At 35.4% G+C, this 19,128-nt stretch overlaps 1 protein-coding gene across 4 annotated transcripts in view; it reads left to right on the forward strand.

Annotated features, from left to right (window-relative positions):
* The window catches only part of CEP350 (centrosomal protein 350), a 155,182-nt gene that overhangs the window by 30,965 nt on the left and 105,089 nt on the right, over nucleotides 1–19,128 (forward strand). For all 4 annotated transcript variants that reach the window (XM_047703679.1, XM_047703678.1, XM_047703680.1 and 1 more), the window contains exons 4-9: nucleotides 157–268; nucleotides 1,510–1,669; nucleotides 5,526–6,139; nucleotides 10,744–10,857; nucleotides 14,685–14,798; nucleotides 18,490–18,636. In XM_047703679.1, coding sequence (XP_047559635.1) covers nucleotides 157–268; nucleotides 1,510–1,669; nucleotides 5,526–6,139; nucleotides 10,744–10,857; nucleotides 14,685–14,798; nucleotides 18,490–18,636 — 1,261 coding nt within the window. The remainder of the gene's footprint in view (nucleotides 1–156; nucleotides 269–1,509; nucleotides 1,670–5,525; nucleotides 6,140–10,743; nucleotides 10,858–14,684; nucleotides 14,799–18,489; nucleotides 18,637–19,128) is intronic.

A 19,128-nucleotide genomic window follows, 5' to 3' on the forward strand; every position in this document is an offset into this window, starting at 1 on the left:
GCAACTCTTGATCTCACGGTCATGAGTTCAAGCCCCACATTGGGCATAGAGTTTACATTTAAAAAAGTAAAAAATAAAAAATTAACTATGTAAATAAATGGTAGCTGGTTTATTTACAGAATTAACCTCTTTGTTGTGATGGTGTTTAAACTTTAGCTGAGACACATTGAAAACAAATTAGAAGTAACCCCTACAAGTACAGCTGTGTTTGATTCTGTCATGGATACCAAGAAATCTGCAAGTGCTACCCGAAAAATAAGTAGAAAAGGTATGTATAAAGTTACTTGCAAAGATACAAATATAGATATTAATTTTGTTTCAGCTTAATTTCTTTATATAGTCCCTCATATTTGCTAGCTCTTTAATCAGAGATGATACCTCATCAACATTTAGGTTTTTTGTTTTTGGTACTGAGTAGTCATGAAGCAACCTCATGTTCAGTGACTGTAGATGATGTTTTCACATCTTTCTTTTTTTAAGATTTTTAAGTTTATTTAGAGAGTGAGAATGAGCAGGGGGAGGGGCAGAGGCAGAAGGAGAGAATCTTAAGCACGGAGCCCATTATGGGGCTCGATCTCACAACCCTGAGATCGTGACCTGAGCTGAAATCAAGACTCGGATGCTTAACTGACTGAACCACCCAGGTGCCCCATGTTTTCACCATCTTTTCTTTCTTTCTTTCTTTCTTTTTTTTTTTTTTAAGATTTTATTTATTTGACAAAGAGTGAGACAGTGAGAGAGGGAACACAAGCGGGGCAGAGGGGGGCAGTGAGAGAGGGAGAGGCAGGCTTCCCGCTGAGCAGGGAGCCCGATATGGGGCTCGATCCCAGGACTATGGGATCATGACCCGAGCTGAAGGCACACTCTCAACAACTGAGCCAACCAGGTGCCCCTTCATCATCTTTTCATCAGGGACTTTAGCATTACTACACCACCTTTGACAGTGACTTTTCATTGGTTTTTTAGTGATGAGAATTTGATTTTAAGTGTTTGAAATTATATATGTCTTTAAATTCACAGATCTATCAACGTTGAGATTTAGTTGACTTAGTGAATTTTACATATTTTAGGGAGTTTTAAATCATAATTGGAATATCTAACAGATACTGTCATAAATTGACAAAATGCAAATACTTTCTTTCATTACCTGTCATGTATGTAATTTTGTAGTTCCTTAATTAGTGGTCTAAAACCTAGAGGTTAGTACTAAAGTAAAACTAATTTTTTTTTTTAACCTGTGAATCTGGTGCATTTTACTTGATAATTCTTTTTTTTAAGTGAGTGTCAACCTTTAACAAAAAGTAATTTTGTATGTGGAGTTTTTCATTGTTTGCTCAGAATAGTTTTTTCTTTATAGATTGAGTAAATAATTTAACCTGAATGTTTCCTATCTACTTCTATAATATCCAACTAGAGATGCCAGAAATGATAGATAACCTGTTATTTTCACAAAAAACTAGTCAAATTCAGAGGCAGTCGTATGTTCTTACAGATTTTCTTTTTCTTCAGATGGTAGATTCCTGGATGATTCTTGGGCTAATGCTCCAACTTCTAAATCTTCTAAATCACGAAAAGAGAAATCTCGGAGTCCTCTCAGAGTTACCACCTTGGAGAGTAATGTAAAGAAAAATAACCGTGTGGAGTTTCGTGAACCTTTGGTTTCTTACAGGTTAGTGATTAAAAACAAATTATTAAATAGGATTAGCCTGTAATATTTACAAAAGGATTATGGTTTCTTTTCTGAGTTTTTCATAGCACTCTGGCTCTAATATTACTACCTTTTTCATTTTCCAAAAAGATAAAGCAAAAATGTTTTATATTCTGAAATACTAACTTTCTACTCTTTCACAGATTGAATATTTGGGGGGAAGAAGTAGTGGCTCAGGCTACCACCATTGTAATATATATGTTTCCTGTAGACAGATTATTCAGTCTCTGGAAGTACAGATTTTTTTTTTCTTAATTTCTCAGATTAGGTGTTGTGCATAATGAAATTTTTATAGCTTAGTTTTCTTCCTTTTTTTTGTTTTGGTAGCATTAATCAGTTACCTAAAATTTCTTTCCTAGTGAGAATGTGAGTTGTTTTATTGTTTCACTTTGTTGTTTGTGGCTCCCGTCAGCAACTTAGTGTCAGATGTTCAGGATTGATGTATGAATTTTGATAGTATGGATAATATCAAATGATGTGTATTTTTGTTAGCTGATGATTTAGAATTTTCAGTAGATAAAATGATAGAATTTTATATTTGAGGAGCATTTTACTAATGTTATAAAATATGTGGTAATGCTCTCAGTATAGCAAATAATATTAAGTAATAAACACTGGACCTTATATTTCTTTGCTTCATTTATTAACATTTTTAGTGTTATAAAATATCAGTCAGTAAGTCGAGTATCATGGTGGTGCTAGATACTACTGGGTATATATTTGTACTCTTTAAATTTGAGATAAAGAATTGGGGAGATGGAGGTAGATCATGAGTTCATAATATCAGAATTTGATTTGATATAATTTTGAAATATCTAGGTGAAAATATTCAGTAGGCATATGAAAATTTGAGCAGGAATGTGTGTGGAAAGGTCAGGGCTGGGAATTTGGGAGTTTTGGAAAATTTTCACTGGCGTTGAAGTGATAAAAATGGTGAAGAGACAGAGAGAAGGCCAGGGAATTAATCTGGGTAAAAGTTCATAGTTTAGTAAAAGGAGAAAGAAAAAAATGTGAAAAATAATAGAGTTTAGAAGTCTTTAACCACACAAATATTAAGCAACTTGCCTAGAAACATAATCACCATCAGAATTGAAACTATAAATTACTCTTGATTCGTATTCTGGTATTCTTCCTGCAAAGGATACTACTTGATATTTAAAATTTTGTAAACTATATATCTTTTAGGATTTAAAGGAATACCTATAGGATAGCTGTGAAGGGCACATCCTTCATCTGGCTGACTCTATCACTTAAAACTCATTGTTAGCACCTGTATGAAGCATTGCTGGATCTGTTTTTATCCCATTCTATTCCCACAGCCTATTTAAATCCTTCCTGTGTGCTCTTGTAATACTATATAACTTCCTCTGTTAAAGCATTTTCATGCTGCATTATATTTTGATTCCATTATATTAGCTTATGTAAAGCTGTAAATCTGTCTTAATCTTAAAACATTAACTTAATGCCTATCTTTTATTAAGTATTCCATAATTATTTTTCCTAATACTTATGAAAATTTTCATACTTACAAAAAAGTTGAAAGAATTGTGTAATAAAAAAAAAGAATTGTGTAATAAACACTCTTATATGGATTCAGTAAATATTTAATGAATGAGTTAATGAAAAACTGTGAAATTACTTTTTTTTTGATGGTTCAGGATCAATTCTTCCCTTTTTAAGATTGTGACATGATATGTAAACTACCTTTTTGTGCTTTATTTTATTCTTTACATGTGCTAATTTTATACCTAAATCATTTTAACTATGAATTATTATGTTCTGGTAAAGGTAGTGCAAATAACTGAATTTAGTCTTGATCTCTAGATAGTGGAAGGTACAGGAGTCAGTTCTCAGCCCCCATCTTGTTTAATAATCAGCCATTCAGAACAGGGTCTAATGGTTTTTAGGTCATGGATTCCAATGAGAATTTGATGAAAACTGTAGACTATCTCCTTAGAAAAATGCACATACTCACAGATTCACAATAGATGTAATTATCATATTACACTATAACAGAATTATGGCTTTAAGAATTATCGTGATATTTAGAGTTTTATGCCTTTACATGAAACATCTAGATCAGTGGTATATAATAGAATTGTTAATGTTAGCCACACATATTTAATTTTTTTTTTTTGAAGACTTTATTGATTTATTTTACAGAGAGAGACAAGCAGTGGGAGTGGGAGAGGGAGATGCAGGCTCCCTGCTGAGCAGGGAGCCCAATGCAGGGCTATGTCCTAGGACCCTGAGATCATAACCTGAGCTGAAGGCAGAGGCTTAACCCACTGAGCCACCCAGGCGCCCTCATATTTAGCTTTTTTAGTAGTCCCATACCTAGACACATGAAGATGTCTTATATTCTTTTTCGGTTGTCATTCTAAGTCTTTAGAATCTAGTACGTAATTTACATTCTAGCATATCTCCCATTTGGGCTATCCACATTTCAAGTGCTCACACATATGGCTGATATCTACTCTTTCAGACATTGCAGATCCAGATTGTTATGTTCAATTTTATAATTCTTTTGGGTATTTTTTCATAAATCATGTGCTCTTCTTACTGCTGAGACTTGTCTTCATTAACTTCCCTTTTAATAAACTGTTTCTGTTTCTAAAATGTAACTTATTAGAATGATCATATAAATAAAATATAAATAAATAAATACAAATAAATAGAATAAAATAAAAATAACCTCTGAAGGAAGACTTTTGCTGATGTTTTTATAAGTAGAGAATATGGACTTTGTGATATGTACTTTGGCAATGCCGAGTTTTTGCTTATTCTACAATTCCTAGATGTGCTTTACATAGTTTGAAGCTACCAAAAAAGTGTTCTGTTGTTCAGAGACGCTTCACTTTACTAACTACATTTATTCGGAGGAAAATATTTATTATACCTCCACTTTACTTCTGCTTGCAATCTGTTTGTTAATTTGGTACATCATTTAGAAGTGACAAATACAAAATTTGAGACATTTTTTTCCCTGTATTTAAGATTTCATAGAGAAAAAAATAGAGTCCATAGAGAAATCAAATATACATTTTGGTAACAGATGTCCATTGTATCCAAAGTCAAATTGTAATCCTATTTTCTTACTTTTTTTTTTTTCAAATATTTTATTTATTTATCTGACAGAGATCACAGGGAGGCAGGGAGGCAGGCAGAGAGAGGGGGGGAAACAGGATCTCCGCTGAACAGAGAGCCCGATGTGGGGCTCGATCCCAGGACCATGGGATTATGACCTGTGCTGAAGGCAGAGGCTTTAACTCACTGAGCCACCCAGGCGCCCCTGTAATCCTATTTTCTGGGATTTCTTTTTTCTTTCTTTTTTTTTTTTTTAAAGATTTTATTTATTTATTTATTTGAAAGAACAGAGATCACAAGTAGGCAGAGAGGCAGGCCGAGAGCGAGGGGGAAGCAGGCTCCCCGCTGAGCAGAGAGCCTGATGTGGGGCTCGATCCCAGGTCCCTGGGATCACCACCCGAGCCGAAGGCAGAGGCTTCAACCCACTGAGCCACCCAGGTGCCCCTTTTCTGGGATTTCTTAAGGAAATCTCTCCATACATCTTTTGGGTATTTCTTAGTTTATAATATGGAAAGTAATGATTTAGGTTATTTGCCATCTAACTTGATAGCGGGGCATTAAACATTGAGTCTTAATATTAGTAATGGTTATTTTGTTATTGAACCTACTAGAATTCCAAAGCTTTTTTCAGGTCTCTAATACTAGCTTAGAGTTCTCCCTTCAGTTTGTATGACTGGTGCAGTTTGGTTTTTGAAATCTTTATTCAAAACTGATTATTTTTTAATAATAGGGAAATCCATGGTACAACTTCCAGTATAAATCCTGGCCTTCTAGAGTCAAAGCATGTATATTGTGTGGATGTTAATGAAGAAAAGCCTGAGAACAGGAATCGGCTGGTATGCAATCAAGAAGAGCGGAATATACGTTGCTATGATTTTGAGAGCTCCGAGTCATCAGTCATCAATGATACAGTGGTTAGGTTTTTAAATGATCGACCAGCAGTTGATGCACTGCAAAATTCTGAATGTTTGATTAAGATGGCAGCTCCTCTGAGAACTGAGGAAGAAGATCCTACTAGAACAAAAGGAAATGAGAAGGCTTCTGTAAGTAACATGGGCCATGATGTTGATCCAAAAGTGTTACGGATAACTGACTCTTCTCCGTCCTCTACTAGTACTTCTAATTCCCAAAGGTTAGATATCCTAAAGCAGCGACAACATGATGTCAAATTGGAAAAACTCAAGGAGCGAATTAGAAAACAGTGGGAACACTCAGAAGAAACAAATGGCCGTGGCCAGAATCTGGGTCATATTGACCATCCAGTAATGGTTGTTAATGTTGATAACTCAGTGACAGCAAAAGTCAGGAAAGTGGCAACAGCACCGCCTGCTCCAACATACAAAGGTTTGTAATCAGTCTTTGTGTCTTTCTGTCTTCTTGCCTGCTTGTCTCCTGTTCTCCCTAGGATATATTTGAGTAGAGAGGATTGTCCTTAGAACAGTGTGTGATTCTCAAATCAAATGCTTAAGAAATCAATTCAAGGTACAGGTTAAAAAAGCAGATTCCTGGATGCTACACGGACCTGAATCAGAATTTCTGGGTATAGAGTTCAGAACTGGAATTTTTAGCGAGTCCCTCAGGAGATTCTTACAGGTTAAAAACCCTGATCTGAACAGTTAATAAGTTGAACAAAAGAGAAAATAAGAATTAGTACCATTTTCAGAGAACTGGAAGTATATTACTCTTATTCTGCCATTATATTTGGATTGCTGTTAGGGATTCCTTCAAAACAAATATTTAAAAGATAATTTACTCAATTCCAGTTATATTTGGTTACAGAATATTTTGACACTGATATTTTGATCCTATTGTTGCTTTAAGCTTTGAGGTTTGACAATAACTGTTTTCCACCCATGTTTGAGAAATATTTAGATCAGATTTATACCTAAAAACTATTTTAAAAATAAGTCAGATTTATGCCAATATAGATAGATTTTCATTGAGAATTTCTGATTTGTAGGCAACTGAAGTTTTTATAGATGGTGGTTTTAAGGAGTTTGAATTTTTATGTTTCTGAAATTATTTTCAGGGTTGTTCATGTAAAGTTTTTAATATAAGGAGTTGATTAATTGACCAGATTAGTCTCTGTTAGACTTTTGTCATTAAGACTTGTGCTATATTAGCCTTTCTTTTGTGGATACTTTTCATAGTTAAGTTCTTCTAGATAAGTGTATAAAGACGAAAATATTGTCAAGATTCATTTTTTCCTGTTAATTTTAAGTTGTTAACAAACTAGGACAGTTTTTGCTATAGTTAATTTTGTTTTGTATTTTTCTACCAAGTCCAGCTTTTCTCTGACCAGCTTGGCACTTCTTTATAGTCCTAAGGTGTTTTAGTCTTTTTCTCCGGAAAAAATTTTATAAGTACAGTTAGAGCAATTACCTGTTTATTTTATGTTGTTTATCACATTTTGCTAGTGATATTCATTGTGAATTAGGTGAAAGATGGTAATTTGCATTTTATTCTTGCTAATTTGTGATAAAATTGTGAGCAGTTACTTTTAGAATACTGAAAACTTGCTGTTATCCAGGGTTGATCTAATGTATTGTTAATTAAATTATTTCATATCCTTCTAGTCATTCGTGTACCATGTAGTAGTTGTCCTCCCTTAACAGAGCAAATAGCTAATGGTGGCGTCAAAATGTTCTTGTTGGTTCTGAGGTAGTGATTATCCAGAACTTTTGCTATACTAATGTCAGATCCATTAAATGAAGATTGTACAGGTAAGGTGTGTTTATTCTAGAAATCAAAGTTCTGAAATTCCAAAAGTTATTCCACTTTGGGAAAGTTAAGATGGCCAACTTAAGTCCATATTTTATTTAATAATTTGTAAAAATGAAAAATAGAACAAAACAAAACACAGCCCTAAGAACTGGAGTGAAAATCTTAAAAATCTTAATTTCCTTTGAGTTGGTAACTGGATTGCCCATATGCCTTTGACTTACTAATTTTACCTGTTAGTTTTTGTATTAAAATATTTTACAAATAGAATTTTTGGGGGGCTAATTTATGAATTGTAGCATACATTTAAGAAATCATAACAGCATAGTTTCCAGTGTCCTGAGCAACGGATTTATTGCTGTGAATGAAATGAGAAATTATTTTTTGTCAACTTTTTGGCAGTGTAAACTAAAAGGATCTTAATATGCTGTATTCTAAATGACATTTCAATGTCATTTGTTCAAATATATAATAAAGTCACTTGGTTCATAACTCAAAAGATGAAGAGGGTGTACCTTGAAAAGCTCTTGTGCTCCAACTACCTGGTTTCCGTTCTGGAGATTACTTGTGTTAACAATTTATATATCCTTCCAGAGATAATTTTTGCATACACAAACAGTGTGTGTGTGTGTGTGTGTGTGTGTGTGTGTGTGTGTTTATTTTCTTTTTTTTTAGTACTGTTGTTAGTATACTAAGCCTGTTCTAAACCTTGGTTTTTCATGTATGTTTTTTCTTTCTTTAAAGACATAGAAAGTGTTCTACAATTCTGCTTTAAAACTTGAGGTAGTGAACACAAACAGTGTTTATATGATTTTTTTTTTATATACTTAAGTTTTTTGCATACATTTTTCTTCCTGCTCTGAATGTCCATGAAGTTTAAGACCTTATATTGGTCATCCTTATTTTATTTCAGAGCCTAGTATAGTGTCTTGAACATAAATGCATAGTAACTCTTTTATTCTATTCAATAAATTCAGCTAGTAAGAAAAAAAGAGGACAAAGAATGGAAATATAGTAGTCCTCCCCATTCTTGGGGGGTACATTTCAAGACCTTCAGTGGATGCCTAAAATCAGACAGTACTGAAATGTATAAATACTACTTTTTTCCTATACATACATGCCTATGATAAAGTTCAGTTTAGCAATTATATACAGTAATATATTAACAACAAAAACTAATTATAAAACAGAACAATTATAACAATACACTGTAATAAAAGTTGTATACTGTCCTGTCCCTTCTTTTGATGCTGTGAGGTTACAGCAGGCCTGTGTGAGATGAAGTGAGTGACATGGGCGCTGTGACGTAGCATTAGGCTACTACTCTCGGCCTTCTGACAATGCAAGGGTCACCTGATCCTGCACCATGGGTAACAGTGGGTAACGGAGACTGGAAAGACTCTGGAAAGTGGGAAACGGAGACTACAGAAAAAGAAACTATTGTAGATATTGAAAGGTTCTTCAAGTTAATTTATAAGTAAAGATGCAAATACAAAGAAAGGCTCCCATAGAGATAAATGTTTTCTTAAGAGGAGAGAAGAAAAAAAGCGTTGAATGTAGAGACATGAGTTGGGGGTATTAGTGATGAAAAGTTGAGAGAGAGATTGGCGTGGGATTGCCATATTTTTTTATTACAGACTCACTTGCAACAGACTGGACACTACATTTATAAACTTTTTCCTTGTATAGGCATGATCATGTTACCTTGCCACAAATGTCAGGTGAAATTAAGCTTATGCTATTGTGCCTAAAAGCTGAATAGATGAATTTCTATTAGACATGCAATCAATTTAGTACATTTTATTTAACACTTCTAGAGTGCTTTTACCAATTTCTGACCCCAGTCTAGTTATTTATATTGATTCAATTTTACAAATATTTATTAGCTGTCAGTTCCTTGGTAAGTTAAGCCCACCTGAAAACATAAATACTACTGTGGTTATCATCCATATTCATTATTGTATTATTTGTAAAATAACATTCCAAGTTTAGTGTATTTCTTAAAGAGTAGAGATAAATTCAGAGTAGAAAATCAGAATATTAAACCCCAGGAAATAGCACATGTGTAATGTTTGTTGAGAAATTGAACAAACTGTTCAAGACCTGTTTTCCGTACTTTGGGTGTGTTTTGCTTGTGTAGATAGCAGCTTTTCTGTTTGTTCAGCCACAGGCAAAATCAGACATATAGTAGCAATTAATGCCTATCTTCAAAGAAAGAAGAATTAGTGTTATCTCTTTCTTAGTCCTGAGAAGAGTAGTTCTGTTTCTGAAGTCCATAATTTATGAATGGCATTCACTTATTTAATTTAGTGCTTCTCCATTTGTAATCTTTTTGAACAAATGTATATTGCTTCATCTCACTGAAGCTTGCTTTTTTCCAAACAGTATTTGTCAGTACATTATGTGGCAGCTAATTATGAATCCTTTAAAAAGCTTATGTAGCTGCCCAATACCATTTGTTATTAGGGAAACACAAATCAAAACCACAGTGAGATACCACTTACAACCACTAGGATCCTCTTATAAAAACAAGAGACAATAACAAGTGTTGATGAGGATGTGGAGAAATTGGAACCCTTGTACATTGCTGATGAGAATTTCAAATGGTGCAGCCCCTTTAGAAAATGGTTTGACAGTCCTCAAAAAGTTAAACATGGAGTTACCATATGACCCAGCAATTCCACTCCTAGGTATAGTGTCCAAGAGAGTTGAAAACATATGTCCACTGGAAAACTTGTCCATGAATGTTCATAGCAATATTGTTAATACTAGCCAAAAAGTAGAAGCAGTTAGAGGGTCCATCAGCTGATAAGTGGGTAAACAGCATTTGTATATTATACAATGGAATATCACTGAGTAATAAAAAGGAATAAAGCTTTGATACATGTTACACAGTCAATGAAGACATTATGCTAAGTGAAAGAAGGCAGACACAAAAGGCCACATTGTATGACTCTGTTTGTATGACATGTCCAGAATAGGTAAATCCATGAAGGTAGATTAGTGGTTGCCAGGGAAGAGAGGCATGAAGGAGTGGCTACTAATGGGTGCAGGAAATTAGAGAGCAGGGACAGGTCCATAATTTTGTGAATGTACTAAAAGCCATTGAACTGTGTATTTTAAAAGAGTGATTTTTATAGTGTGTTAATTACATCTCATTTTAAAAAGTAAAACAACTTATAAAGCAGTTTTGATAAAGAATGTTTTGTGTTGTTGGTATAAATTAGGCTTCAATCCTTCAGAGACCAAGATACGAACACCTGATGGGAAAGTGTGGCAGGAGGCCGAATTTCAAAACATGAGTAGAGAACTGTATCGAGACTTAGCACTTCACTTTGCAGGTGAGAGTAGAGCTTTCTTAGATTTTGCATATTTTATCATGTATGCTGTCTAACATATTTAAACATAAAATTGTCACCAAACTAAAGATATTTCCCTTTTTTAACTGCATGGTATACTAAAGTAGTTGTGGTTTCAGTCATAAGGCTCTCTTAGCCTCTAGGCTCTGCTCCAGGATTAAAATTAGTATACATGTCTGATGAGAGAGAAACGAGGCTATTTTTAACCAAAGGGACTTTCAAAGTCAGGCCTGTCTGATTTGAAGGAAACATAGCTGAGTCTAGTTGAAGTTTATTTCTACTAGACCTTTGATATCTTTGAGATGGTCAGTAATTTGGCAGGCAGCAGATAAGATGATATGAACATGAGGGCAAAATGCAGAAAGAAAAACATTATAGGAAAGGAATACATTTACAGAATTGGAAATAGGAGGGACTTATGAAAGTCTGGAAGAGGGAAATAGGAAGGTCATATAATAATGTTACTCGTTATTGAACACTTGGTATAATTGGGGGCAAGGTGCTGCATTCTTAGACTTTTGTATTTTTTTTCGTAGTTGTGGAAATGGAAGCTCACAGAGTAATTTTCCCAAGGTTGTATAGGGGAGATGAAAATTGAAGCCAAGATTCAAAGCCAACTCTGTCTGACTCTAAAGCCAGAGATTTTTCTATTAAACCCCCATAGAGATTTTAATAGTAAGTTTTGTGGTATTAAGTGTCCAGTCCAGTTTTCCCACTATTATTATTGGAACGCTGTATTTAGAATTTTTTTCCTCAAGTGGAAAGGGAGTATAATATAATAGTTAAGAGGAAAGATTTTAGAATCAACTTACAAGTTGAGTCAAATTCTAGCTCTGCCTCTTATTACCTGCGTGTATTACCAGTGTTACATAACCCCTCCTCTTTTGTTTTCTCATCTGTAAGGTAGGGATAATAACAGTGTACTTTCATAGGTCAGTATCTTTACAGACTAGTAGAATGATGTACACCAAGGAATTCTTCAAGAGGTCTATTAAGACTGCCTTCTCGGGTGCCTGGGTGGCTCAGCCAGTTAAGTGTCCGACTCTTGATCTGGCTCAGGTCATGAGCTCAGAGTCGTGTGTTTGAGACCCACTTTGGGCTCCATGCTGGGTGTGGAATGAGCTTTAAAAAAAAAAAAAAAAGACTACCTTCTCTCTCATGGTGGTTGCACTTTCTCTGTTCTTTTGGCTAGGACTGACCCATCTACTTGTGTTTTAGATTCCATTTACTCTTGTGTATTTAAGGACATTACTTTGTCCTTATTTCCTTTCTTTTACATCATCAAGTTTTCCTTCTCTACAAGGTCATGCCCATCAACACACTGTTTGATAACATGCTGTTACCTCAGCCATCATAAAAGAACCCCTGTTTTGGCCCTGCTCTCTTTAGTTTTGTTACAGCTTCTCTGTGGACTGCTAATTTTAGGGTCATCAGAGACTTCTGCATTGCTAAATCCAGTGTTCAATTCTCAGTTGCCTCTTGATCTCTCTGCAGCATTAGACATGATCAGTCACTTCTTTCTTGAAACTTTTTACTTGACATCTAGGATACCTTAAATGTTCGGTTTTCCTTCTGAGTCTGGGTGCTGCTTTTCAGCCCCCCAAATCAACTCCCTAATGTCTAATCATAGCCATGCCTTGGTCTCAGTCTTTGGATCTGTCCTTTTTTTCCTCTTCCTCACTCTTTTTCTTCTTTTTCTCCTACTTCTCCTTCTACTACTGCTACTACTAGTACTGCTACTTATTTACATACACAGTAGGCAAGCTCATCTAGTCTCAGGGCTTTAAATATTTTCTGTTGTCGATGATTTTTTTTTTTTTAAGATTTTATATATTTATTTGACATACAGGAATCACAAGTAGGCAGAGAGGCAGGCAGAGAGAGAGGAAGGGAAGCAGTCTTCCTGCTGAGCAGGGAGCCCAATGTGGGACTGGATCCCAGGACCCTGGGATCATGACCTGAGCTGAAGGCAGAGGCTTAACCCACTGAGCCAGCCAGGTGCCCCTGTTGTCAATGATTCTTAAATATATGTCTCTAGGCTAGAGTTCTCTGAACTCTGTTGTATCCAGCTGCTAACTCCCATCTCCCTTTTGTTGTATAATGGGTTTCTCAAGCTTTATTTAAAATGGAGCTAACTAAATGGGGTCATGATATACCCCTTAAACCTACTTCTCTAATAGTCCCTCCATCCTATCTTTCTATTTGTTTAGGCCCCAAATCTTTTTTTTTTTTAAGTTAAATTCAGTTAGTTATCAGATAATGTATTAGTGTCAGGGGGATAGCACCCAAATCTTCAGTTATCCTTGACTCTCATATTTCTCACAGACCTTATATTTTATATTATTGAAATATATTTAAAAATATAATGACTTTCCCCACCTCTGTCACTACTCCCTGGGGCTAAGCCACCATGAGTCTCTCTCTCTCTTTTTTTTTTTTTAAAGATTTTTATTTATTTATTTGACAGACAGAGATCACAAGTAGGCAGAGAGGCAGGCAGAGAGAGGTAGGGAAGCAGGCTCCCTGCTGAGCAGAGAGCCCGACGCGGGACTCGATCCCAGGACCCCGAGATCATGACCCGAGCCGAAGGCAGCGGCCTAACCCACTGAGCCACCCAGGCGCCCAACCATGAGTCTCTTGCATGATTATTGCAGTAGCCTTCTCACTGGTCTTCTGCTTCTCCTTGTCCTAATTCATCTGTTCTCATCACAGCTGCTAGAGGAAGATTGTTAAAATTTAATTTAGATCATATGACTCCGTTGCCCCCAAACTTCCAGAAATCTCTCAATCTCATTCTTAGGTAAAACCTGAAGTTCTTAGGATGACTTGTAAAGCCCAACACAATCTGGCCCTCAATTATGTCTTGGACTCTAGTTCTTTCTACTTTTCTCTTTGTTCATTTTACTCACACTGGCCAGCTTGCTGTTTCTCAGATGTACGCCTGCTTTAGGGCTTTTACTCACACTTCCATTTTGCCCGGAATGCAGAGCTCTATATGTATTTTAAGTTTACAGTTCTTCAGATCTGTAATTGAGGTTGATTTTTAAGTTTATATGTATAGCTAGTCTCTTCCCCTATGTTGGAATTTAAAAAATCAGTGACTAGTAATTTCTGTGTGAAATACCTTGGCATTATTTGGGAATATTACATTGAGCATTTTATAAAGTTTTATTCTAGAAGTTCATGAATATCTTAGTTACATAGGAATTTTTTTTATTACAGATTTCTATTTTTATATATTTGACAGAGATCACAGGTAGGCAGAGAGGCAGGCAGAGGGAAAGGGGGAAGCAGGCTCCCTGCTGAGCAGAGAGCCCGACATGGGGCTCAATCCCGGGACCCCGAGACCATGACCTGAGCCAAAGGCAGAGGCTTTAACCCACTGAGCCACCCAAGTGCCCCTACATAGGAATTTTTAAGTGAAATAGAAATCTGTGAAAGTGCTCACCTGTGAGAGTATAAATGATATGACCCTGGCTTGGAAAGCATTACTTTTATAGCTTCTTCCAGTTCATGAAAGTGAGGTAAATTTCTCAAGGGTTTTCTGAAAATAAAACAAGACAAAACAAAAATGAAAAACAAAAAATAAAGAATTAGAACCCAGTAGTATGGGTAGCGGTAATCTTTAGACCCTTCCATTTAAGGAGTTGGCATTAGTAGCTTATGGGTCACAGAAATAGCCTCAGTGAAGGTTTTTTTCCTCCCTACCTGAGTCATATACTTTATACTGATTTTTTTCTACTGGGGAGAGGATGAGTGGGTGGGTAGAAATCATTAAGGTATTTACTGTAAGTGTTTCTGCTTTTCAGATGACATCTCTATGAAAGAGAAACCTGCTGAAAAAAGCAGAGAGAAGAAAGTGGTTAAGCCAGTACGAAAAGTCCAAAAGGTAACACAATTATCAAGTCCAGAAGGCAAAACAGGTTAGTTTTCTCAATATCATGTCCACCCTAAAATTACATAATACTGAAATGGCATCCTATATGGAAATAATTGTTTGTTAACCAAATGGCACATAGAAAAATTCAGTACATTTTTATGTATCATTATTTCGTATATGTGTTTTATTGAGGCATAACTGACATAGAATAAGATGTACATAGTTAGAATGTTAGTTTGATAACTTTTCATGTCAGTATTTACCCATGAAACCTTATGTTCACCGTAATACTGAACACATCTCTTGCCCGCATTTTTGTATCATTATTTTTAATTGAAATTAACTAGATTGAAGATAATGATTTTTATTTAGTGAACTTTTATATATAAAGGGATTGCTTATAACTGTCACTAAGTCCCTTCACTTATAAGATAATAAATGTTGCAGAAGAAAAGCATGGCAGCCCACACCAGTAGTGGTCAGGCCAGACTCTAAATAGATTAGGACAGGGAAAAGGAGAATTCTTTAGTTTTATAGTGATTAACACTCCAGGCCCAATTCAGGTTGCCTGGATTTAGAGCCTAGTCCTGTCATATCTAGCTTTGTTCCTTTGGTGAGTTAGTGAAATTTATTGTCCCTCGGTTCCCCCTATGTAAAATGGGAAAGCAATAGTACTTCTCTCACAGGGTTGTTGTGAAAACTAAAATAGTTAATACCTAAAGGAACTCAGTATTTGACACATAGTAAGTACTCAGATGTTAGGTATGATTCCATTAATAATAATTATTATTTCTGGTTATCCTGAAAAGGGTTATTTAGCTGTCCTATTCATGTTAGTGGATAATTTGGGCTGAGAGAGTGGTAGAAGTTCGGAATTTGTCACTTTGATTTTGGAGACATTCAGAATCAGTGATTCTTACATTCATTCATCATGCAGATATTAGTGAGCACTTGCTGTATGTGAAGCATTGTGCTATACTAAGCTTGGGCCATACAGTACTAAGCAGCATACATGTGGCCTCTGCCTTCTTGGAACTTACAGTCTTGTCAGGAAAATAGTAAATACATCTATAATGAAATGTGATAAATGTATCATAGTGACTTTACAAGGTCTTACGGGAACACAGAGCAGGAGTGATGGGACACTGGTTAAAAGCAGGCACTTGTTTTTCTGATCATAGACTAATCTTTAGAATGTCAAATAACATATTTTGTGACACTCATTGTTAACTCTAGATGTCAGAATGACATACAAATAAAAAATTAAAAAAAAATTTTTTTAGAAAGATTCTATTTATTCATTTGAGAGAGAGAGGGGGAGAGAGCACGAGCTGGGAGAAGAGCAAAGCAGGGAGAGAGAAAAGCCGACTCCTTGCTGAGCAGGGAGCCCAACATGGGACTTGATCCCAGGACCCTGAGAACATGACCTGAACCAAAGGCAGATGCTTAAGTGACTGAGCCACTCAGGCACCCCCAAAAATAAGATTTTATAAGAACATGAATTATTGGAATATAAAATAGTTTTTACATGAAAAAAAGTGATATTTTTCATGTATTATTTGATATTCTTGCCAGGGGCATAGTTTGAAATGAAGTATTGAGACCGCTGTAACTTATAAATAGTGATCTTGTATTGTATTTATCCCGTTTTGTGGTAGGCTAATTCCCATGTATGCACTGTGCAGTAACTAAGAGACAGAGAGTCATTAAGTGTGCTAAAATTATATTAATAGCTTATCTATACTGAAAGTCCTCTTTTTCTACCAGTGACTGCATGAGACTATTCCAGAAAGCCAGGATTTAGAAATAATCACACAGCATATACAGAAGCCAGCATTTATAAATAACTACCCAGTGTATTTGTGGTTGCTTGCTTTTGATTCGGAAAATTAAGCTGAAATCGAAGAGAAGCCTGTTCTCTCATTTTGCTTAAGAACATAAAGTTTCTTGTAAATAGATTCAGCAATAGACTTAAAGCCATTTAAATATTTTAAATAGATCATTTAAGGTTAATGCACCTTAACAAGGTGCAAAAACAAAGTAAATAGCACACACAGATTTGTGATTCATGTTTCTTTATATGGGATATTTTCATTAAAACTGTACTTTCAACTTAAACTTTTAAATTGAAGCCTTTTTATTTTTTTTTGAAAAGATTTTATTTATTTGAGAGGGAGAGAGAGAGAGCACACAAGCAGGGAGTGGGTGGTGGGGAGAGGGAGAAGGAGAAGAAGACTCCCTGCTGAGTAGGGAGCCTGATGTGGGACTCAAGACCCTGGGATCATGACCTGAGCCGAAGGCAGATGCTTAACAGACTGAGCCACCGAGGTGCAAATTGAAAGCCTTTTTAAAATAACTCTAAATAGGATGTCTTTTGTTATAAATACAATAAAACAGCATCATAGAAAGCTTGAAAAATAGAAGAAAACAGAGAAAACCACTATCCTCACTTAAAGTACTAGTATTTTGTTATTTCCTTACAGTAGTTTTAAAATCATAATAGGTGATCGTAATCGTTATAGTAATAACATTTTATCTTTTTCTCTTAGCGTCTTACCACAAGAACATTTTTCTAATTTCTTATGGAAATTTTATTTTATTTATTTTTTTTTTTTAAAGATTTTATTTATTTATTTGACAGAGAGAGATCACAAGCAGGCAGAGAGAGAGGAGGAAGCAGGCTCCCTGCCGAGCAGAGAGCCCGATGCGGGGCTTGATCCCAGGACCCTGAGATCATGACCTGAGCCGAAGGCAGCGGCTTAACCCACTGAGCCACCCAGGCACCCCTCTTATGGAAATTTTAATTTAAAGTAGCCACACAGTGCTCCACTTATGTTGGAGTATGATGGTCTAATTTTAATTTTTTTACAATTTGAAAGTAATAAGTGAAAAGTTTCTCTCTTAGTCAACAGCTATATTTATTGGACCATACTTTTATTTTTATGAACTTTTATAAAGAGGGCAATTTAAAATGATGATACTTTTTGAGTATCATTGTTTTATGTATAAAAAGGTAGTATGTAGTTCTGGTATGTATCTATAAAATATAATGTGAAATTCCCTATAATACTATCCTCTTCAAAGGTTATTACTGTTAACTGTTACACGTTTCTTTGGATTTTTTTCCTATGCTTAAATTAAGTCATTTGTTCATTAAGCAAACATGCATTTTACTATGTAAAATGGTACAATTGGTAAACCAAACCCTTACTACAATTAAGACATACTTTGGTTCTGTGCCCAAACTGTTGGATTCCGTGCTCTACTTGAGGTTTTGGGAGTTGTTAATATTTGGTATTTAACTTTCAAAGCATTTTACACTTATTTGAGATGTGTGGATAAATCAAGATTTAAACAAACTGATACTTGATTTTCAGGACATTGTGTTAAAAATTAGATTGTAGGGCGCCTGGGTGGCTCAGTGGGTTAAGCCGCTGCCTTCGGCTCAGGTCATGATCTCAGGGTCCTGGGATCGAGTCCCGCATCGGGCTCTGCTCAGCGGGGAGCCTGCTTCCCTCTCTCTCTCTGCCTGCCTCTCCGTCTACTTGTGATCTCTCTCTGTCAAATAAATAAATAAAATCTTAAAAAAAAAAAAATTAGATTGTAAACCATTTGACTTTGGCATAAGATAAGCATAAAATGAATTACAAAACCTGTATGGTTGACTAGATAAATTTGTTAGAGATAAATTTGAAGTTTTAAATTCAACCCACTATGTATATGTAATTTTTTAGGTAGCAGTCGTCTGATAAGTACATCCTCTTGGCGAGATGGACAGAAACTAGTAAAGAAGATCCTGGGGCCTGCACCCAGAGTGGAGCAAAAAGAGCGAAGAACAGCATCAGGTGACAGAAGCGGAAGAGAAAGAAGCGCTAAATCGGGTGAGTAATTAAATTATTAAATTGTTTCAATAATTAAAATTGTTGAGAAGAGCAATTAAAAATTGCTTGTGTAAATTCTTAGAGAAGGTGAAAGAACTCTTTTGAGAATGCTTTAAGAATTTGGTTTATTAAAAAAAAGAATTTGGTTTATAATTGTGGATGTAGCTTACAAAAGAAGAAATGTTCTGTTGGGCTTGTCTATCGATAATTTCCATATATAGGTGTTATGGCGACTTTTATTAAGAGTTCTGTTTGTTATATTAATTACATTTAGCTGCCATGGGAATAGAAAAGCATCATTTAATCAGATTTTCTTAGACTTTTAGAGAGCTTAAGGGAATTAAGTCCAATCTGTCTTATCCCTGTATACACCAACATAGGCACACATTCACAATATTGGGTTTTTCTGTTTGACAGATTAGGAAATAGGCCCCAAGAGAGAAGTGATTTTTCTCAAGAGTATATACATTAAGTGGGTGGCAAAATTTGATC

This window comes from Lutra lutra, chromosome 15, assembly GCF_902655055.1.
Source record: "Lutra lutra chromosome 15, mLutLut1.2, whole genome shotgun sequence".
Taxonomy (NCBI): domain Eukaryota; kingdom Metazoa; phylum Chordata; class Mammalia; order Carnivora; family Mustelidae; genus Lutra; species Lutra lutra.